At 38.8% G+C, this 23,467-nt stretch overlaps 1 protein-coding gene across 5 annotated transcripts; it reads left to right on the forward strand.

The window, feature by feature from the left end:
- The first annotated feature begins 7,819 nt into the window (after positions 1–7,819).
- CLEC12A (C-type lectin domain family 12 member A) lies at positions 7,820–20,360 on the forward strand. 5 transcript variants are annotated; one of them, XM_086404197.1, is made up of 6 exons: positions 7,820–8,054; positions 12,992–13,090; positions 13,778–13,966; positions 15,372–15,529; positions 17,579–17,682; positions 20,079–20,360. In XM_086404197.1, exons 1-6 carry the CDS (start codon positions 7,964–7,966, stop codon positions 20,251–20,253), a joined length of 816 nt encoding a protein of 271 aa, XP_086260323.1. In that variant the 5' UTR covers positions 7,820–7,963; the 3' UTR covers positions 20,254–20,360. The 5 variants fall into 5 exon arrangements, with proteins under 5 accessions (XP_086260323.1, XP_086260325.1, XP_086260324.1 ...); XM_086404199.1 differs by having other exon boundaries at positions 7,822–8,054; positions 13,795–13,966; XM_086404198.1 differs by having other exon boundaries at positions 7,822–8,054; positions 13,799–13,966.
- Positions 20,361–23,467: the final 3,107 nt, after the last annotated feature.

Consider the following 23,467-nt stretch of genomic DNA (forward strand, 5'->3'; position numbering starts at 1 on the left):
GTTAATTTTCTGTTTAGTTGATCTATCCATAGGTGTGAGTGGGTATTAAAGTCTCCCACTATTATTGTGTTATTGTTAATTTCTCCTTTCATACTTGTTAGTATTTGTCTTACACATTGCGGTGCTCCTATGTTGGGTGCATATATATTTATAATTGTTATATCTTCTTCTTGGACTGATCCTTTGATCATTATGTAGTGACCTTCTTTGTCTCTTTTCACAGCCTTTGTTTTAAAGTCTATTTTACCTGATATGAGTATTGCTACTCCTGCTTTCTTTTGGTCCCTATTTGCATGGAAAATCTTTTTCCAGCCCTTCACTTTCAGTCTGTATGTGTCCCCTGTTTTGAGGTGGGTCTCTTGTAGACAACATATGTAGGGGTCTTGTTTTTGTATCCATTCAGCCAGTCTTTGTCTTTTGGTTGGGGCATTCAACCCATTTACATTTAAGGTAATTATTAATAAGTATGATCCTGTTGCCATTTACTTTATTGTTTTGGGTTCAAATTTATACACCGTTTTTGTGTTTCCTGTCTAGAGAATATCCTTTAGTATTTGTTGGAGAGCTGGTTTGGTGGTGCTGAATTCTCTCAGCTTTTGCTTGTCTGTAAAGCTTTTGATTTCTCCTTCATATTTGAGTGAGATCCTTGCTGGGTACAATAATCTGGGCTGTAGGTTATTTTCTTTCATCACTTTAAGTATGTCTTGCCATTCTCTCCTGGCTTGGAGAGTTTCTATTGAAAGATCAGCTGTTATCCTTATGGGAATTCCCTTGTGTGTTATTTGTTGTTTTTCCCTTGCTGCTTTTAATATTTGTTCTTTGTGTTTGATCTTTGTTAATTTGATTAATATATGTCTTGGGGTGTTTCGCCTTGGGTTTATCCTGTTTGAGACTGTCTGGGTTTCTTGGACTTGAGTGATTATTTCCTTCCCCATTCTTGCCTGGAGAATCCCAGGGACAGGGGAGCCTGGTGAGATGCCGTCTATGGGGTTGCACAGAGTCAGACACGATTGAAGCGACTTAGCAGCAGCAGTAGCAGCAGTCTATTCATTGATCTTGTTTGGATGAGCTGTCATTATCTTTACAGAACTTTTCTTTAACATTTTTTCCCATAATTTTGTCAATTACAGTCTAGGTTTTCCTGCTCTGGTAGCAACTCTTATGTATTTTTCTACTCCTGGGCCTCTGCTCCAGGAAGCTATGATTCTACTTATCCGTCTCTTCAATTTTATGGTGTGGTGATTTGCCCTGTGACCGCGGTTCTCTGATGGATATAAGAAAGGTTGCTTACTTTTAGTTTTTTTTTTTCTTAAACTTGTTGTGTGAATGGGCATGATCATGTCTAGACTCCTTACATGTCAGACTAAAAACCACAAGTATGTAATTTATTGTGTAATCTTAAAAGATAAAGGCAAAAGGAGAAGTGGACAGCAGAGGATAAGATGGTTAGATAGCATCACTGACTCAGTGAACATGAATTTGTGCAAACTCTGGGAAACAGTGAAGGACAGAGGAGCTTGGTATGCTACAGTCCATGGGGTTGCAAAAGAGTTGGACATGACTGAGCGACTGAACAACAACAACTACCGTTTCTGTGATTAGAGCATGCTCATTGATTGACTGGCTGGATAATGAATAAGTAAGTGAATACAGTAGGAGTTAAGTAAAAAAAGAAGCAACTAGAGTCATATATGACAACATGTTTTTATTCCCTTAAAAATATAAAATGAATCCAGAAAATAATCACTTTAGCTTTTTTTTTTTTTTTAATATGTAGGATTCCTCAGCAAATAGTCTCTAAAATTCTGAGATTTCTATGTAGAAAATTTAATGCTATATGTTCTTGAGAATAAGCACTTAGAGGGTAAGACAAGCAACACTGGATAAAGGTAAAAGTTCATCCATACAACACAGTTGAGGATTAGGCCTCAGCTGATGAAGGTGAAAGTGGAGAGTGAAAATGTTGGCTTAAAGCTCAACATTCAGAAAACGAAGATCATGGCCTCTGGTCCCATCACTTCATGGCAAATAGATAGGGAAACAGTGGAAACAGTGTCAGACTTTATTTTTTTGGGCTCCAAAATCACTGCAGATGGTGACTGCAGCCATGAGATTAAAAGACATTTACTCCTTGGAAGGAAAGTTATGACCCACCTAGACAGCATATTAAAAAGCAGAGACATTACTTTGCCAACAAAGGTCCGGCTAGTCAGGGCTGTGGTTTTTCCTGTGGTCGTGTATGGATGTGAGAGTTGGACTGTGAAGAAGGCTGAGTGCCGAAGAATTGATGCTTTTGAACTGTGGTGTTGGAGAAGACTTGAGAGTCCCTTGGATTCAAGGAGGTCCAGCCAATCCATTCTAAAGGAGATCAGCCCTGGGATTTCTTTGGAAGGAATGATGCTAAAGCTGAAACTCCAGTACTTTGGCCACCTCATGCAAAGAGTTGACTCATTGGAAAAGACTCTGATGCTGGGAGGGATTGGGGGCAGGAGGAAAAGGGGACGACAGAGGATGAGATGGCTGGATGGCATCACTGACTTGATGGACGTGAGTCTGAGTGAACTCCGGGAGTTGGCGTTGGACAGGGAGGCCTGGCGTGCTGCGATCCATGGGGTCTCAAAGAGTCGGACACGACTGAGCGACTGAACTGAACTGAACTGAATCCTATAGAGAGGAGAAGGCAATGGCACCCTACTCCAGTACTCTTGCCTGGAAAATCCCATGGACTGAGGAGCCTGGTAGGCTGCAGTCCATGGGGTCGTGAAGACTTGGACATGAATGAGCGACTTCACTTTCACTTTTCACTTTTCACTTTCATGCATTGGAGAAGGAAATGGCAACCAACTTCAGTGTTCTTGCCTGAAGAATCCCAGGGACGGGGGAGCCCAGTGGGTTTCCGTCTATGGGGTTGCACAGAGTCAGACAATGACTGATGCGACTTAGCAGCAGTAGCAATCCTATAAGGAACTCTGGAGCTAAGCTGGTCCTTCAAATTTGCATCTCTGGAAGCCAGAAGGCTGAATCTTTATACCCCACACCTGTTACCTTGTCCATTCATTTGATGTAGGCTGTCCCTGAGAAGGGTGACTCACTTTGGCAGACAGCAATTCCCAGAAAAAGACTCAGCATAGAATTCAGTTGCTAACATTCTCAGTAGCTTGGGAAGTACATCAGTCCTGATCGGAGAATCTTGGTAGCAAACCAGAGTACTTGCTGTACTCACTGCTTGATTTGCTTGATTAGTAGGTGACTTTCCTTTACCAGCCCCTCCAATGTTCTATCCAGTCTCTTTTCTTGATGAAACTCACAAAAAATTAGTGGGACAAACTACACTCCCAATCGTTGCAGCCTGTCCTGAAACTGCAACTAATATTCATCACCTTCCTATCCCACTACAATTCTAGTTCCATGACCCTTGACAACACCTTGAAATAGACCAGATGTTTCACCTGGCAGGGTGACCAAGGTACTCATCACTAAGGGGTTTAAGCCCCTGGATATAATACCCCATTTCTACTGAACTTACCTATTTTCTGTCAAAACTTAACAGGGGACTATCAAGAGATATCTAGTGGATCAGCTTGGAGTCAAATACATGCTTCACTTCCAGCCTTAGGCAACAGCCCTACATTCTCCTGATAACCAGGATTAATGAGTCCTGTTAGGACTGTGACTCATTTTCTTTCCTGCTGGGCTCCTGGCATAAGAAATCCAGAGGAGCAGACATAGCTTAAAATTTAATGAGATTCTCACCGTGTTGCCTGAGTTTGCACTCAGGAAACCAGAGCTTCTGACAGATCCTAAAATGGTGAGGACATAAGCACAAATTCCCCTTTTACTAGCATAATCATGCATTTCAGAAAAGGAAATAATCAGACCTTTCAGAAAATACTAGTCTCTGGCTCTGAACCTATACTAATTCCAGGAGACCCATAACATCATTGTGACCCACCAGACAGAGTAGGAGCTTAGGGAGGTTAGGTGATCAGTGGAGTTTTAGTTTAGGTCCATCTCACTGTGGGCCCAGTGTTTCCCCAAAATCCATTCTGTGGTTATTTCCATTTCCAGAATGTACAATTGGAATAGATCGGCTGGCAGAATTCCCCCTTACCAGGCATTTGGTCCTGTCCAAAACATCCATAAGACCCATACTGAAAGGTCTTTGATACTTGGTCATACTGAAAGGTCTTTGATACCTGGTCATATTTGGTCTTGTCTAAAACCATTTCTTTCAGTCCAGTGTTTCTCATGATGTACTCTGACTATAAGTTAAATAAACAGGGTGACAATATACAGCCTTGACGTACTCCTTTTCCTATTTGGAACCAGTCTGTTGTTCCATGTCCAGTTCTAACTGTTGCTTCCTGACCTGCATATAGGTTTCTCAAGAGGCAGGTCAGGTGGTCTGGTATTCCCATCTCTTTCAGAATTTTCCAGTTTATTGTGATCCACACAGTCAAAGGCTTTGGAATAGTCAATAAAGCAGAAATCAATGTTTTTCTGGAACTCTCTCGCTTTTTTGATGATCCAGAGAATGTTGGCAATTTGATCTCTGGTTCCTCTGCCTTTTCTAAAACCAGCTTGAACATCTGGAAGTTCACAGTTCACATATTGCTGAAGCCTGGCTTAGAGAATTTTGAGCATTACTTTATTAGCATGTGAGATGAGTGCAATTGTGTGGTAGTTTGAGCATTCTTTGGCATAGCCTTTGGGATTGGAATGAAAACTGACCTTTTCCAGTCCTGTGGCCACTGCTGAGTTTTCCAAATTTGCTGGCATATTGAGTGCAGCACTTTCACAGCATCATCTTTCAGGATTTGAAATAGCTCAACTGGAATTCTATCACCTCCACTAGCTTTGTTTGTAGTGATGCTTTCTAAGGCCCATTTGACTTCACATTCCAGGATGTCTGGCTCTAGGTCAGTGATCACACCATTGTGATTATCTGGGTCGTGAAGATCTTTTTTGTCCAGTTCTTGTGTGTATTCTTGCCATCTCTTCTTAATATCTTCTGCTTCTGTTAGGTCCATACCATTTCTGTCCTTTATCGAGCCCATCTTTGCATGAAATATTCCTTTGGTATCCCTGATTTTCTTGAAGAGGTCTCTAGTCTTTCCCATTCTGTTGTTTTCCTCTATTTGTTTGCATTGATCCCTGAGGAAGGCTTTCTTATCTCTTCTTGCTATTCTTTGGAACTCTGCATTCAGATGTTTATATCTTTCCTTTTCTCCTTTGCTTTTCACTTCTCTTCTTTTCACAGCTATTTGTAAGGCCTCCCCAGACAGCCATTTTGCTTTTTTGCATTTCTTTTCCATGGGGATGGTCTTGATCCCTGTCTCCTGTACAATGTCATGAACCTCATTCCATAGTTCATCAGGCACTCTATCTATCAGATCTAGGCCCTTAAATCTATTTCTCACTTCCACTGTATAATCATAAGGGATTTGATTTAGGTCATACCTGAATGGTCTAGTGGTTTTCCCTACTTTCTTCAATTTCAGAAATATCAATAACCTCAGATATGCAGATGACACCACCCTTATGGCAGAAAGTGAAGAGGTACTAAAAAGCCTCTTGATGAAAGTGAAAGTGGAGAGTGAAAAAGTTGGCTTAACGCTCAACATTCAGAAAACGAAGATCATGGCATCCAGTCCCCTCACTTCATGGGAAATAGATAGGGAAACAGTGGAAACAGTGTCAGACTTTATTTTTCCGGGCTCCAAAATCACATCAGATGGTGACTGCAGCCATGAAATTAAAAGACGCTTACTCCTTGGAAGGAAAGTTATGACCAACCTAGATAGCATATTCAAAAGCAGAGACATTACTTTGCCAACAAAGGTTCGTCTAGTCAAGGCTATGGTTTTTCCTGTGGTCATGTATGGATGTGAGAGTTGGACTGTGAAGAAGGCTGAGTACCGAAGAATTGATGCTTTTCAACTGTGGTGTTGGAGAAGACCCTTGAGAGTCCCTTGTACTGCAAGGAGGTCCGGTCAGTCCATTCTGAAGGAGATCAGCCCTGGGATTTCTTTGGAAGGAATGATGCCAAAGCTGAAACTCCAGTACTTTGGCCACCTCATGCGAAGAGTTGACTCATTGGAAAAGACTCTCATGCTGGAGGGATTGGGGGCAGGAAGAGAAGGGGACGACAGAGGATGAGATGGCTGGATGGCATCACTGACTTGATGGACATGAGTCTCAGTGAACTCTGGGAGTTGGTGATGGACAGGGAGGCCTGGCGTGCTGCGATTCATGGGGTCGCAAAGAGTCGGACATGACTGAGTGACTGATTTGATCTGATCTGATCTGAAAACCATTTGGCATGAACAAAATATGTTCATGGGCTTTTTGAGTAGCTCAGCTGGTAAAGAATCCATTTGCAGTGCAAGAGACCTCAGTTCCATTCCTGGGTCCAGAAGTTCCTCTGGAGAAGAGATAGTCTACCCACTCCAGTATTCATGGGCTTTCCTGGTAAAGGATCCACCCACAATATGGGAGACCTGGGTTTGATCCCTGGGTTAGGAAGATCCCCTGGAGGAGGGCATGGAAACCCACTCCAGTGTTCTTGTCTGGAGACTCCCCAAGGACAAAGGAGCCTGGTGCACTACACATGGGGTCACAAAGAGTTGGACATGACTAAGCACAGCACAGCACAAATATGGTCATGGACATTTCGGATAGGAGGAAAATGTCAAGAAACTTTTTGCATGGACCAGATGTCTCATGGACCTTTTGGCAAGGATCCAATGTGTGCTAATCTCCTGACCTGCAAAGCTATTTCTGGGACTTTCGGTATACTGACCCTAGCCATCAATATGCATACTCCCTGGTATGGTTTTCTTCTAGATCCCTTAGTATATTTTTTGTTTTTAGAGAAACTAGGTGTTCCTTGGCCCTTTTAGGCTATCCTGTACCTGTGTATCAGGGTGTAGAGGTGAGGCTTTCCTTTTAAAAAAAATTATTTATCTATTTGTATGGGTTCTCAGTCACCTGACATGGGATCTTCATTATATCATGCAGGATCTTTCCTGGCAGCGCACGGACTATCTAGTTATGGCATGTGGGCTTCTCTCTAGTTGTGGTGCGTGGCTCCAGAGCATGCAGGTTCAGTAGTTGTGGTGCATGGGCTTAACTGTTCTGCAGCATGTGGAATGGGTGGCTCAATGGTAAAGAATCCACCTGCAATACAGGAGACGCAGGTTAGAGCCCCTGGAGGAAGAAATGGCAATCCACTTCAATATTCCTGCCTGGAAAATTCCCATGGACAGAGGAGCTTGGCAGGCTACAGTTTGTGGGGTTGCAAAAGAGTCAGACATGACTTTGGCAACCAAACGAATGTGGGATTTTAGTTCTCCAACCAGGTATTGAACCCATGTCCCCTGTGTTGGAAGGTGGATTCTTAACCACTGGACTACCAGGGAAGTCCTGGGGTGGGGCTTTGCTCTCCCTCTCTCTGTGCATGTGTGATCTCCCAGCTAAGCAAATCTCTCTATCAAGACCTCTGCCAAGACACATACAGAATATCTATGCCAAGTCACTGCTGTACACTAGTGAGAGTTTGAGGGCCATGTCCTTTCTGTTATTTTTTTTCCTTGAGAGATTTTCTCCAAGAAACTCCATGTTATATTTGCACCATGTTAATTTGTGCCCCATTGCACAATACTAATAATACCCAAACACAATTTTAAAAAACGCTTTCTGTGGTCCGTAGATTCAGAGAAATGAGAAAGGGAAGAGACAAGAGGAAGAAAAATGCTCTCTGTTCTTCTCTGAGGTCATGTATAGCAGCTCATTTCCGGAGCTGTGAGTGACTGGTACTGTGGATTTAAAAAACAGAAGTTTAAAGATATGTTTAAACTTTGGCTTATAAACAGAGATCGAAATCATAGCTGTTTATCATCCAACTCTATTACTTTGTCCTCTCCTTTTTTCCAGTTTGTTGGGCTTTCTTTGCATAACATCAATGTCTGAAGAAGTTACTTATGCAGATCTAAAATTCCAGGACTCCAGTCAGACAGAAAATATCCAGAAGTTTGACAAATTTGAGAAAGAAGGTAAGATTTTGAGCTATAGATGTGTTGTAAGGTGGTCAGGGTGTACAAAGTGGCAGAAGCGTTAAGAGTAGGTTCCGCTTGGATGTTAGTGAATTGGCAATGATTTCTCTATTTGAATTTTTAATTAAGCATCTTAATTTTATCCAAACTACCAAAAATGTCCATACAAAATGACTGTAAAGTTTTTTTAAGGCAATGATCAAGGTACTGGACACTTAATCTTTTACAAATTTTCTGGGTTTTTTTTTTCATATCATAATCAAGATAATTATGATAGGATAATATTTTCATATGACTGGATTGTGAAACATTTTTCCCCCATGAAAGGAAACTATGGAACAATGAACATGTGCTGTCCAAGAAAGTCAAGGCTTTGTACCTTCTTTTTCTAAATAAATGCTAGTGTGTATGTGTGTGTGTTTGGGGCACAAGATACCAGAGAGACAGAGAGAGAGACAGAGAGGAACTTTAGAGGATTTCATTTGAATTTTTTTTTTTTTACCAAACTGAGCCTATATTAATCTCTAAAAATGTTTCTACTTCTTTTGGAGATCTTTTCCCAATTTAGTAAAATAATAGAAGGGGTTAAATTAAATGAAAGGATACATCAAGTATTAAAGGAAGAAAAGAGATAAAGAAATATCAGAAGAGACACATTCAAATCCATCCTGTGCCAGGAAGTTTGATATTTTTTAATCCTAATTTATTTATGAGATAAATGGACTACTTGTGTTTACTTTCTATACTGTAATTTCCATCTTATTCACAATTATGTATTTCTCCAATTGTATGTAGCTTCTACCTCCTGGCTTTTTGTCTTTTGGATGAAATCTGTCCCAGAATATGCAAACTTAAAATCAGTGTGCATAAATTAAACAGTAGATATGGATAACACGAAAAGTTGGTAGAAGCAGTGAAATTAGGAGAGAACCAATAGAAAACTTCTCATATAGTCTTTAAGTGTTCTCCCTCTCCCCAAAATGTAGCATTCTTTGAAGTTCTAACTTTATTGTGAACAGCATTTTCATTGTTGAATCTTGGGTCCATTTATCATTAGCATTGTAAATCCTGAGAAGGGATAACACCTTAATTCTGTGGCCTTTTCCTCTAATACAAACTTTTTTTTTAAGGACAGGAAGTTAAGGATTTTACAATACTTTCTGCCAACTTCCTTGTTGGTATTTCTCCTTTTATATGGTTTGAGAGGAATAGAACATATCATGAACTTAATATACCATAATTGCTCTTAACATATCTCATCACATTCTATCTCATTTTCTGTCCTACTAATTGTCCTTATTCTAAATTTCCACTTCAGAAATTCTTTGACTCCAAAAAAATCTTGAATCCATGTCTTGTTGGCTTTCTCAATTTTGTCTAAGTTTCTCATTATTCAGCTTAAAGTTTATACTGTATAATATAAACTTTGTATTATTTAACATCTATCCCTTAGTCTCATATGCTCCCTCCTTGTGCTTTTTCCTTGAAAAATTCCAGTTCTTAAATATCTACCCACTTTGTGCCCCATCTGAGCAGCTGAACATTGCCACATAAAAATGCACAAACTCTCAAACCCAGCTTACTCTCATTTGCCAATATATGTATATGTGTGTTCAGTATTGTCCAACTTTGTAGCCTCTGTGCAACTCTATGGGCTGTAACCCACCAGGCTCCTCTGTTCATGGGATTTTCCCAGGTAAGAAGAGTTAAGTGGGTTGCCATTTCCTTCTCCAGGGAATCTTCCTGACCCAGGAGTTGAACCCATATCTCCTGTGTCTCCTGCATTGCAAGCAGATTCTTTATCGCTAACCCACTGGAGATGTCCATTTCATTTGACAAGCTTTGCTTCTATTTCATTCTATCCCTTTTCTTTCTACTACAAAAATTTCTATTCTGCTTTATTTTGACTCATACTCTCTGTTTCACTTCTAGATGATATTTACAATATCCTGTTTCACTCATCAAAAACCAAATCTTTTCATTTGGTTCTAAATTTCAATCCAAGTATCCTTCTCAAACACATTTCTTCAACAATTTTCAACTTTCTCTCTTGCTTTATTATTCTCTCTCCTTCCTTTAGTTCATTACCCCTTTCTGGTACAGCAACATACTTTTTGGTGGCCATGGTGATTTAGTCACTAAGCTGTCTCCAACTCTTTGCAACCCCTGAACTGTAGCCCACCTGGCTCCTCTGTCCATGGGATTGTCCAGACAAGAGTACTGGAGTGGGTTGCCATATACTACCCCTATTTTAACAAAAAATAATCCTCACTTGACCACTTAAGTCTCTCCATTTTCCCTCCATTTCTTCATCTCCTTCCACAACTCAACTTGTTGAACCCATTGTCTTTGGTCACAGACTCCTAGTTATCCCTCTCTCTCTTCTCATCTAACTCTACTAGGTTTCTGCTCTCAGTGTTCCATGAGGATTATCCTTGTTTCAGTCATGGATGACCTCATCCCTGACCCATTGTGACAGTCACATCTCTGCTCTAATCTGTCTCCTGACTTCTCCTTTGACCACTTCTAATATCATTTCTCTTGGAAACAGTGTCAGGCTTTATTTTGGGGGGCTCCAAAATCACTGCAGATGGTGACTGCAGCCATGAAATTAAAAGATGCTTACTCCTTGGAAGGAAAGTTATGACCAACCTAGATAGTATATTCAAAAGCAGAGACATTACTTTGCCAACAAAGGTCCGGCTAGTCAAGGCTATGGTTTTTCCAGTGGTCATGTATGGATGTGAGAGTTGGACTGTGAAGAAAGCTGAGTGCTGAAGAACTGATGCTTTTGAACTGTGGTGTTGGAGAAGACTCTTGAGAGTCCCTTGGACTGCAAGGAGATCCAACCAGTCCAATCTAAAGGAGATCAGTCCTGGGTGTTCTTTGGAAGGAATGATGCTAAAGCTGAAACTCCAGTACTTTGGCCATCTCATGCGAAGAGTTGACTCATTGGAAAAGACTCTGATGCTGGGAGGGATTGGGGGTAGGAGGAGAAGGGGACGACAGAGGATGAGATGGCTAGATAGCATCACCGACTCAATGGACATGAGTTTGAGTGAACTCCGGGAGTTGGTGATGGACAGGGAGGCCTGGCATGCTGCGATTCATGGGGTCACAGAGAGTCGGACACGACTGGGCAACTGAACTGAACTGAACATCATTTCTCACCTTGGCCACAATTCTTTAGCCACTCTGAATCTTTTCTGTTTTTTTTTTCAAACAGGTAAAACTTTTCTCCAAATTAGAGTCTTTGAATTAGGTGTCCTTGCTATCTGCAATTTCTTTGCACTGATTTTTCATTCCCAGTGGCCATAAGTTCTGAACTAAATGCTCTTTATAATATAGCTCAGTTTCAAACCTATGCATACCATTTAACAGTTAGAGATATCTCTCAGCTCTCTCATAATTAAAATTTGTCTCCTGTGAAAGCAGGGGCTGGTATGTCTTGCTCACTTTTGTATTGTTAGTATCCAGACTACTGTCCAGTGTACAGATATATTCAATAACTATTGATTAACTGAATATATAAATAAATTAGAAAAAGCGTGTAAAAATAATAGCACTTGAAGTCATGTTTCTGACCTTAGAAATGATCTTGACTATGTAATCCTTTCACTGTTAACTATTGTCCAAGGTGTAAAAACATTGTTTCACATTTCATTTTCAATTCTCTCTCTATTTCACAGTATCATGGTATCACCAACTGTGATATGAAGGACATAGGTACAGTATAGGAAGTATAGTAAGGTTATGTTATCTCTGAATTATATTTTCAAGAAATATCTAGTATCCATTTATACAAGTAATGATTATTTAAATCACATAGTAATTTAATAGCAATTAATTTATAATATGAAGTTTATAATTTCTTGAGTTTTTTTTTAATAGGGAAATGATCTTTTCAACAAATGTTCACAGTTCAACAAAAAAGAAATATTCAATCAAAGTTTGCTGCTCAAAGCATGAAAAAATTCTGAGGAAACTATTCAGTCTGACCTAAGAACTGGCTGATGGGAAAACACCCAGGACATTACAGGGACACTTTCTCATGTATGTTCCACAGCCAAACTCTCAGTATTTTCTGGGGAAAACATAGACAAAGGAAATTATTTTCTCTGATACCCCACATTTGTCAACTCAAGGAAGGAATGCTTAAATTGACCTTGCTGTTAGCCGCTTGCTGCTCAGTTTCCCCAATTTTGTACAGACAAGATATATCTTTTTCAGATTAATTGGTCTTCTCACTTCTTTTTCTTTCTCTTTTTCATAGATTTACTATTTATTTTTATTGGAGTGAAATTGCTTCCACTGTGGTGTTAGTTTCAGGTGTAAAGCAAAGTGAATCAGAAATACATGTACATATGGTCCTATTTTGGATTTCCTTTCCCCTTTGTTGTTGTTTAGTCACTCAGTCATGTCTGACTCTTTTTTGACCCCGTGGACTGTAGCCACCAGGCTCCTCTGACCATGGTATTTCCCAGGCAAGTATACTGGAGTGGGCTGCCATTTCCTTCTCCAGGGGATTGTCTCAACCCAGGGATTGAATCATGACTCCTCACGCATCTCCTGCTCGGCAGGCAGAGTTTTTACCATTTGGCCACCTGGGAAGCCCTTTCTTTCCCCTTTAGGTCAGTACCTTCTCACTGGTTTTTCATCCCCATTTTTGCTTCTGTTTCTTGAATCAGCCTATCAATCCCAAGCTTCTGCTTTGAAAACCAGTTTGCATGCAAAACAATTAACACAATGTTTTTTGACTTCTTCTTGACTTACTTGGTCTTTAAAAAGTTATTTTTAAATGCCTTTGAGTTTCTAGCAAAACACATTCCTTTACCACAGACCTATGAGGAAAGAAATAAAGACAACATAAATGAACACATGAATCGAATTAAAATGTACACCGTTCTAAGTGTCTTTACTAATTTTGCTTCCCACAGACCCACCTGTTCCTTCCCACGTATGGCGTCAAGGAGCCTTGGCTCTGACTCTTCTGTGCCTTCTGCTGCTGATTGGCCTGGGAGTCTTTGGAGCCATATGTATGTATTCCCTATGTTTTTACTGCCAGGGAAAACACTTAGAAGTGAGTTTTGCTCTTTAAATCGAAGCCTTGGAATAGATGATATGTCCACAAAGGGACTTAAAACTAGGCAGTTACAACACGGTACTTACTCTCTTTCTAAAATTTTACAATTAAAAATTTTTTAAATGTAAAATTTTATTTTTAATTGGAGGATACTTGTTTTACAATATTATGTTGGTTTCTGCTATACAACAGGGTTAATCAGCTATATGTATGCATGTATCCCCTCCGTCTTGAACCTCCCTTCCAATGCCTCATCCCTCCCCTCTAGGTTAGCACAGAGCATCGGTTGAGTTCCCCATGTTATATATAGCACTTATATGTAAATACCTGTTTATTTTACATATGGGAATGTATATGTTTCAATGCTACTCTCTCAATTCATCCCACCCTTTCCTTCCCCAGGTGTGCCCACAAGTCTGTTCTCTATATCTGCGCCTCTATTCTTGTCCTCTAAATAGGGTCATATGCATTCAGTCTCTTTCCCTTACTTCTGTGAAATAACTGCTTCCCTAGACATTTAATGTTCTTAATTCAGCGGAAAGGAGATGATGGTTGTACTGAGAGACTGCAGTTTTTTTTTTGTTTGTTTGTTTTGTTTTTATCATTTCTCTTTTCTTCAAATGTGACATTCACATATCAGATTTAAAAACTTTGAAGACAGGCATGGAAAAATTGAATAAGCTACAAAATTTCAAAGAAGAACTTCAAAGAAATCTGTCTCTACAACTCATGCAGAACACAAATAGTTCCCAGAAAATCAGGAACCTTTCTATCAAACTTGAAGAAATAGCCACCAAATTATGTCGTGAGTTATATACAAAAAACAAAGGTAATCCATTATTTCTTTCTGAATTATTTATTAGACAATGAACTAAACCTTGGAGTCACTTGATCACTTCACCAAAAGCTAGCAGCCTTTCCCAGGAAACTATTATTTGGAAGAAAGAATTAAATGTGGGTGATTGAAGACCCATTGATGTTTCTGTGCAGTTAGAAGAAAAACAGAAAAATAACTATAATTCCCAAATTATCAGGAGATGATACTTACTGAATAAGATGGTCTGCAGTTTCTATATTCTGACGTTTACCACTACTATTTTGGGCACGGAAGTCAATAGAATATAGAGAGGAAAGGATAGATCACCTCTTTAATTTATTTTCCTGTGGGGTTCAGTGGCAAAGAATCCACCTGCAATGCAGGAAGTGTGAATTCCATCCCTGGGTAGAGAAGATCCCCTGAAAAGAAAATGGCAACCCACTCCAGCATTCTTGTGGGGAAAATCCCATGGACAGAAGAGCCTGGCAGGCTACAGTCCATGGGGTTGCAAAAAGTCAGACACAGCTGAGCATGCATAAGGCACATCTGAGCACTATATGATTTTTGGCTACACTGAGTCTTTGCTGCTGTGTGCAGTCTTTCTCTAGTTGTGACAAACAGGGGCTAGACTCTAGTTGTGGTGCATAGGCTTCTCACTGCAGTGGCTTCTTATTGTGGAGCCTGGGCTTCAGTAGTTGGTGCATGGGCTTAGCTGCTCCATGGCATATGGAATCTTCCAGGACCAGGAATTGAACCCACGTCTCCAGCATTTGAAGTTGGATTCTTAAACATTGGACCACCAGGGAAATCAGATCACCTCTTTATGTTTTTTAAAAAGAAGAGCAATAGAAGATATATCACCTTTTTATAGATGACCTTGTTCCTAAATGTCACTCAATGTTTGATGAGAGTTAATAGAAAAAAAAATTCAAGTTTAGTCTTACCTTTGGAATTGGGAGGCATTAGTCTTTTAATATCTCTAACAGTTTCTATAGTTATTATAACTAAAACATATTGTCATCTTAAGAAGTCTCCCGAATATTCAAAAAGTCAAAGAGCTGGAAATGCTCTAGTTGGAAAAGGCAGTATGTCTTGTGATTGGCCTTTATTGCCATGTAGAAATACACAAAATGACAAAGTGAAAGAAGAAGATTAATTAGTTGCTAATCAGGGCTCCTGAGACTGGAAAATAGACTGAAATCCAAGTGTTTAATTTCAAATGTGTTCAAATTATGTTTCGGACACATTGTGGTTGTATATGGGAGCCTGGAATACAAGATTTATTTTCTTCACTTTTGGTGTTAGAAGAAGAAAGACAAGTAAATATGCTTTATTTTTTTTAACTGAGAGGACAATGGGAATAATAAGAATTATGAAGATATCTACACAACCAAACGAAAGTATGCTCTTCTTCCAGAGCACAAATGTAAACCTTGTCCAGAGGAGTGGATGTGGCATGATGACAAATGCTACCTTCTACATGCCTACCAACGTCAGGAAACATGGCAAAAGAGTGATGAGATTTGTTCTGACTACAATGCCAGCCTGTTGACGATTAAAAGCAAAAGTGTGTTGGTAAGATCACATGGATCTCTGCCTGTAAGGGAAGAAGTCACTTTCCCCAACATAGAATAGAGGGGGAAGACATGTTGGGGAAGATTTGTATTAGTCCAGACATGAATCTGGCTTATTTTAGTTGGGGTATGAGTTGAACGGAACTTAGTATACTCATATCACGATACCGAGTCAAGACAGGCCATGTGAAACTTTAGCTTAGCACCTTAGCATCAGTGGATTCTCAGAGGCTGATGGGCAGATGGTAGATGTGGAGTCCCCAGAATCTTTAGGTCTGTGAATATTTCCAAACTAGAACTTTAGAATCAATTCTCAGGACATAGGTTTGAGCATTTATCTAAAAACAGAAGATTTGTAATTATTTCTGAGTTTTACCAATTCTGTAAAATCACACAGAAGGAGGTTCACCGTTTCCACCCTTTTGCATTTGCATTTTTTTAACTAAGAGGAAAAGGCTACATATACTAGAATAATGATGCTTTCGAACTGTGGTGTTGAAGACTTGAGAGTCGCTTGGACTGCAAGGTGATCCAACAAGTCAAACCTCAAGGAAACCAACCCTGAATATTCATTGGAAGGATTGATGCTGAGGTGGAAGCTCCAATACTTTGGCCACCTGATGCAAAGAGCCGACTCATTAGAAAAGACCCTGATGCTGGGAAAGATTGAAGGCAGGAGAAGAAGGGAAAGACAGGATGAGATGGTTGGATGGCATCACCTACTTGATGGACATGAGTTTAAACAAACTCTGGGAGATAGCAAAGGACAGGAAGGCCTGGTGTGCTGCAGTCCATGGGATCACAAAGAGTCAGATGTGACTGAGCAACTGAACAAAAGAATTAAGATTAGGTGGCAAACGGGAATCCCCTGGAGGTCCAGTAGTTTAAAGACTTGGCTCCTTCACTGCTATGGTCCCAGGTTCAATCCTTGGTTGGGGAACTAAGATTCCACAAGTTGTGTGGCACATCAGGGCCAAATAAATAAATAAAAGAGAGATGGCAAAGGCAAGTGCCAAGCAGATATATTGCACTGAGTTCCTGGGTCCCAGGAAAAGGGAATTCTCTGAAAGATTTAGTTATTTATTTATCTTATTTTTTTCTAATATTTAAATTATATCTCTATATTTTGGAGAATATAAAGAATCCCATGGAAAGAGGAGTCTGGTGGGCTATAGTTCATGGGGTCTCAAAGAGCTGGACACAACTGAGCGACTAACACACACACACACACACATTTTGGACTTCCCTGGTGGCTCAGCAGTAAAGACTCCACCTGCCAATGCAGATGTGGGTTTGACCCCTGGGTGGAAAAGATCCCCTAGAGTAGGAAATGGCAATCCACTCCAGTATTCATTCTTGCCTGGAGAACTCCATGGACAGAGGAAACTGGTGGGCTATAGTCTGTGGAGTCGCAAAAGTGTAGGGCATTACTTAGCAAATAAACAATAACAACAACAACAACTCTCTAGAGTTTACTCATTCATTGGCATTTGTGGTTTTTCAGATAGTAATCCCATATTTATTTTAAAACAAAAATATATTTTTTTCAAAAGTCTCAGCTTCCTTACTGTCAGAATTCTTTTTCTTCTTTATAAAAGGGGGGAAATCAATCTAGTTTCTGCCTAGTCTTATTATTTTCAAATGATCCATTCATAGTTATTTGCTTACCAAATGACTGGCATATAAGAAAAGAAAAGAAAAAAAAAAAAACTATTACTTTGGCTACATATCTCTGAACTGGATTTGAATTCTAGTCTATAACCATTCTCCTCTGACCTTATTACATTTTTCTCATACTCATGTTTCTCTTAACTTGGGTTTTTTGACGATGAACCATCTCTTCACCCCCAGATAATAACTGAGATATAAATGTTGAAAGACATCTCTCAGTAAGGGGCACTCTGTCTCAGTTTTTTTTTGATGGCATAGAAAATAGTAGAAAAGTGTCAAAGATGTCACCTTGACATAGTAATTTGTAAGAAATTACACTGTGAGGTAATTTACAGAAAAGGGAGACAATGATTTTAAAAGCCACCTTTGTTTCCTATAGGAATTTATAAAATCTCTGAAGTTAAATAACTATTGGTTGAGATTATCTCCCAGGAAAGATAACACAAAATACGGAAACTTGGATACAATTTTCCCCCTCAACTGGTAAGTCTTTATTCTTGTTGAATTTTAATAGCTGGTTTCAGTAAAGGTGAATTTTCTCAGGGGCACTGTAGCTTCTACTGAAATTGTATCCTCAAAGAACCCTTTCCATCAGACTTCTATGATGTGTTTAATAATGAGAAAATTATTGCAAAGGGCTTCCCATTATCTTGACAACTACAAGCCAAATAAGGAAGGATTTCTGTGAATAATGCTTTTATCTAAGAAAACTATAGAAGCCAACACAATTCACTGGGCTTGAATATGTACTTAAAATTGTGCAATGCTAGGATTCTAAAACAAGTGAAAGAGGATGCACAGACAAATTAATTCAACAGATGAAAAGAATAAAATGTGTAAATGCTTCAGTAATAATACTCAGAATAACAAAAAATAGATTTTATCTTTGAAATTTATGTTATAACTGAAATTTGAAGTGGACATTTTTTAATAAAAAATTTAGAGATTGACTAGAAGAGCACTTCTGGTAAAGAGAATAAACTGAACATGGGCATGATATAAAAAAATATTTTGTTGTACAACATAGTAAGAAATTGGTTATAAATATGCCAGTATAAATGGACTCATATGTTGTATTTGTTCTGCTTATAATGGGGTGGGGTCAAGGCGTATATAAAAAGAATGCCAAAATTCATTTGTGTTTTATAATTCCTTAAATTTAGGAAGCAGGCAGGATTCAACTAAAGAAAGAAACAACAGCCTCAAACTGCTAGATGTTGTTTAGTTGCTAAGTTGTGTCTGACTCTTTGTGACCCCATGGACCGTAGTCTGCCAGGCTCCTGGATTTCCCAGGCAAGGATACTGGAGTGGGTTCCCATGCACTACTCCAGGGGATTTTCCCAACTCAGGCATTGAACCCAGGTCACCTGCATGGCAGGTGGATTCTTTATCACTGAGCCATCGGGGAAGCCCACTGGATACCCTTACAATCTCACAATTTTGTACAGATTTGTTTGTTGAGGACACATGAAGCTGGAGTGAGCTCCATACATATGTGCTGGGGTGCTGACACTCTGAATCTAAACCCCGAGATTCCTCCATATACATGACGTTGGGCAAGGCAGCAAATAGAATCTTTGGTTGTGTTTTGATTATTGTTTTGTTGTGTCCTGCTTGTTTTTTTCCATCAGATAGAAATAGTATGGTAGGAATATGGGTCATAAAGATACTGCAGCTCCATCTTTGTCGGTCTGCAATAATAGCACAGAACAGGGGATATGCTTAGTTGCTCAGTCCTGTCCAACTCTTTGTGATCCCATGGACTATAGCCCGCCAGGCTCCTCCATCCATGGGAATTCTTCAGGCAAGAATACTGGACTGGGTTGCCATGCCCTCCTCTGAACAGGGGATACGATTTGCACAAAGGAGAGAAAGATGTATATTCTAAAGGTCTCATTTGGAGTGAAATTCTAGAAGTAAAGGTAGTGTGAGCATAAAGGGACAGTATAGATGTAATCTTGTTTCAAAAGCTAGAGTTTCCTTGTGTTTATTTGTAATTATTGCTAATGGGAAAGTAAACTATAATGGGATGGAAAATGCAGTGGCTATTTCAAATCACAAGAAATAATATAGAAATAGAAATATACCCTAGTATATGTATATAATACACTTTTATATGTATCATGTACATATAATATATGTAATTTTTTTTTAATCTTTGATGTTATTTTGGGATTTGTTCCTGGAAATGAGCTGGGATTAATATAATCTGTGTTATGCTACTTCAAATAGAAAATTAAAGTTATTGGAGGAACTTATTTATTAATAATCGTTAGTTATTAATCCAAGTGGTGATGCTACATTTTTTTCCCGAAGATAATGTATTCAGTTTACAAGTTTGTCTTTGATCTCTAGTCTCTCAACAGTCATCTTGTGTTAGGACCTGGCAGTCATTCAGGGCTTCATCATAAAATTTCTGGAAAATGGCTGAGGGAAATGTCACTTGGAGATGATGCTGAGCTTCAGGTATCACAGATGAGGTTAATTTCTGATTTTGGTGATTATGAAAAATATTTGAGGAGGACAGCCTCAAAATTTATTACTTGTCCAGTTTTCCTGAAGAATCTAATGGAATTGCATTACTTTATTCATACTAGTTGCTGTGGAAGGGAGGTGCTAGGTCTGGAAGAAAAGGACAACAAATACTCCAGCTGTGAGAAACTAGAAAAGCCTGAGAGAAATCAGGCAGTGTGTGGCATTGCGCATTTGTCCATAAAAATAAGTAACTTGGACACTTGCCATTCTAAATAATAATTAAAATTCATTTTAGACAACACAGACCATAGGAGAAGTGATATGTTGGAAAAGTGATTTTTTTTTCTGGGACTGTGTTTCAAATGTTTGACTTGCCAAGTGTAATTCTTTATTTTCTCTTTCAGGTTTACAAGAAATACAAGTGTCATAAATGATCAGATGTATTGTGGATATGTATATTATGCAACCTTTTATTATATTAAGTGCACTGAAACTAAAAATATTATATGTGAGAAGCTTGCCCAACCAGTGAAGACTGAGAGTATACTAATGAGTGAAATATTGGATGGAAGAAAATAGTTAGTGCAATTATTTTGTTCCAAGTATTATCTTGCACTTAAAGGACACTTTGGGGACCATACATCTTATTGACCACATCTATAGAATAAAGATACAGTACGACTACATTTCTGCCTCCCTCCTAACAATTTACATTTTCAAACTTTCTTCTTTTTCTTCATTTGCTGAGTGAATGGAGCCTAACGTCATAGTTATATTTTATGTTTCATTCACTCAATCCAGATACTGCTGAACATAAATACAGTATTTTGGGTGAGAATACAGAAAACAGATGGAGGAAATGGCAACCCACGCCAGTATTCTTGCCTGGATAATTCCACTGGACAGAGGAGCCTGATGGGCTGCAGTCCATGGGGTCACAAAAAATCAGACACCACTGAGAACACACAGAAAACAGAAACTAATTTTTCTTGCTTCTCCAGAAATAAGGTAAATATAAACTTTACAGAAAATCAATGAAAATGAAATCTTGGAATATACAAAGAAGATAATACCATCACGACCAATTAGGACAATACAGGTTGATTTACTTACTTTTGAGGAAAAAAAATAAAAGAGAGAATACAGTGCCATTTCAATAGATGTAGAAAAAATGTTAGATAAAGTTCAACACCAAATCTCTTAAAAAACTAGAAGCAGAAGATATCTCTAATCTGATAAAGAATGTTAACATTAAAGAAAAAAAAACAAAAAACAAAAACTAACAAAAGCAGCAACAGAAACCCCTAAGCTTAACATATTTCTAGTAAAAGAGTGAAAGTTTTTCTTCTGAATCCTGGAAGAATATAAAAATTATCGGTTATTTTATTCAACAACTTCTGCTGTCTATTGGAGGGCCTGAAAGTGAAATAAAGCAAGAAAGAGATTAAAAATATTAAAAAAGAGACAGAAATAAGATTTTATTTGTAGATCATTTAATTATTTACATAGACCAATATAATTTATAAACTATTAATTTAGCAAGCTCAGTGATAAATTATATATAGTATATTCCCAATTCATGCACATCATCATAATTCTATATATTAGCAATAAGTAGTGCAAAATAAAATTTACAAAAGCAATACCCTTAATAATAGCATCCAAAAACATAGTAATAATAAAGATTAAAATGTGGAAAATCTCTATATGTAAATATTATATGCAGTGTGATCCTAATACCTCACCTAAAGTTACACTTCCTTCTAAAGATCTGTAAATCCAGTAACTGGTAATAACAGCATAGCAAGGGCCAGGACTCCACTGTCATGCCTTAAAGAAAACTATAAGCTGTTTGCTGCCAAATTAGCTAATATATACCCATTTCACAATGGAAAGAGCTTTGACAGGAATAGATGCATATTTGGGTATGGAATTCTTGTCCTGTCCATAGGGTTCATCCAGAACCAATATCCACAAACTGGAATAGGACCTTACATAACATCATGTCTGATGCTCTCTAGCATTCAGATAAGGGAATGGAGGATTGACCATGGGATCCACTAGTTACATAAAAACAGAATCAACACACAGATTCAAGTCAGACAGAGAAATGGAAGGCTAAAGGTCCATTGAAAGCACAGTTGGAGATCCATCTCAAGAGTTAATACTACAACATGATGCCATCTTCCAAGTTATAATGTATCCTTTAAACCAATAACCTTTATATGGTACTGTGTCTTCAACAGATAGAATACATGGGTCTGGAAACCAAAGGGAGAGGCAGGAGTGACCCTTCTTACCATCATTTCCAGTAACTAACTTGGGAGATGCATGCCTTCTGTCAGAGTAACTCTGGGTTTAAGAAAATCTTGTCTGTAAAGAACAAAAGCTTCCACCAAGGAGCACAACATCTCTTTAGATGAATCGGGATGAGCTATTTACTCTGTCCAACAGAAGACGGGGCTGTTTTTACACCATAGGGGAACAGAAAGAAAGACATTTGGCATCCAGTTATGCCATTTGAGGACATATTTATTATCCATCCTCTATTTTGATGGTATAAAGGCAAATTCTGCAGTCTCAGCTTGAGAATGGTATGATGGGTTCAAACCCCTGGTAGGCGAAGGTGACTAAGATCAGCAGATGTGTGGAGAGTGAGAAGAGTAGCCAAGTCCCTTTGCTGTTCACCTGAAACTATCATAACATTGTTAATCAGCTATACTCCAATATAAAATAAATAGTTGAAAATTTTTCTTTAAAAATAGGAGAGAGAGACAATGAGTGTCAGTTGTGACTCTGAGCTCAGCTGCAGGGTCGGGAGCTAGAATTAATGCCACACACCTTCCACTTACAATTTATTCCAAGAGAAGAGACATACCTTTAACCTCAACTTGCTTCATTTCCATGAAGAAATACATCTAGGCTGAAGAAAGTTAAATTGTACTGGACCCTATGACATGATGTACAGATTTCTCATCAGGACTGAAGGGCTTATTCTCCTAGCTGCTGGGAGAGCTATCAGCATCCAGCTATCAAGTGTGAGCCCTTGCCTCTGTTGAAGGGAATGAACTCAGTCAAGGTTATATTCCCTTCCCAGAGCAGCTCGTTTCTGCGATGTGGAGATGTGAAGGCCTTGATGCCTTGGCCTAATCGGGGAAAACTCAGAAGCTCTATTCCAGCCTCAGAGCTCCAATTTCCCTCTCTCCAATTCTGCTTTCTTCTGTTTTTTTCCACAAGTGGACACACCAAGGATGTCCCTGATAAACCTCCATCATACTAATCTTGACGTCAGAATCTGCTTCCCTGGAAATCAAGACTGTAGGGGTTGCTGACAAAATTAAAGAAAACCTCAATAAGTGGAGAGATAACTACATACTTGGATTAGAAAAGTTCATATTTGGGGGATGTCAACTTTCCTAAATTTGCCTCTAGATTCAATACAATCCCTGAATTTTTCAGAGGGATTTTTAAAAAGTGATGTGCTAATAGTAAGATTAATACAGAAATGCATAAGATTTAGAACAGCCAACATAATATTGAAAAAGAAGAATATTTGCAGAAATTACAGTCTTCAATAACAAGACTTACTCTAAAGCCACAATAATAAAAATAGTTTTGACTTGATACCAGGATAGGTATACATCCACAAGCCCAGATCAAGAGTCCAAGAAGAGAGGATATAGAATGAGGTGGTCAGAAAGTAAAAACTTCCAGTTATACCATATAGTTATTGTCCTGAGGATCTAATGTACAACACAATGACTATAGTTAATACTGCTGTGTGGTACAATTG

Source organism: Bos grunniens, chromosome 5 (assembly GCF_055505025.1).
Source record: "Bos grunniens cultivar Pamir isolate PY7600 chromosome 5, Bosgru_T2T1.0, whole genome shotgun sequence".
Classification (NCBI taxonomy): domain Eukaryota; kingdom Metazoa; phylum Chordata; class Mammalia; order Artiodactyla; family Bovidae; genus Bos; species Bos grunniens.

Excerpts from the sequence above, each read along its gene's own strand:
- CLEC12A (XM_086404197.1), top strand. The coding sequence starts at position 7,964 with ATGTCTGAAGAAGTTACTTATGCAGATCTAAAATTCCAGGACTCCAGT. Across the intron at positions 13,091-13,777 it reads GGGAGTCTTTGGAGCCATAT|ATTTAAAAACTTTGAAGACA; the intron begins GTATGTATTCCC and ends TTCACATATCAG. Across the intron at positions 13,967-15,371 it reads GTTATATACAAAAAACAAAG|AGCACAAATGTAAACCTTGT; the intron begins GTAATCCATTAT and ends CTCTTCTTCCAG.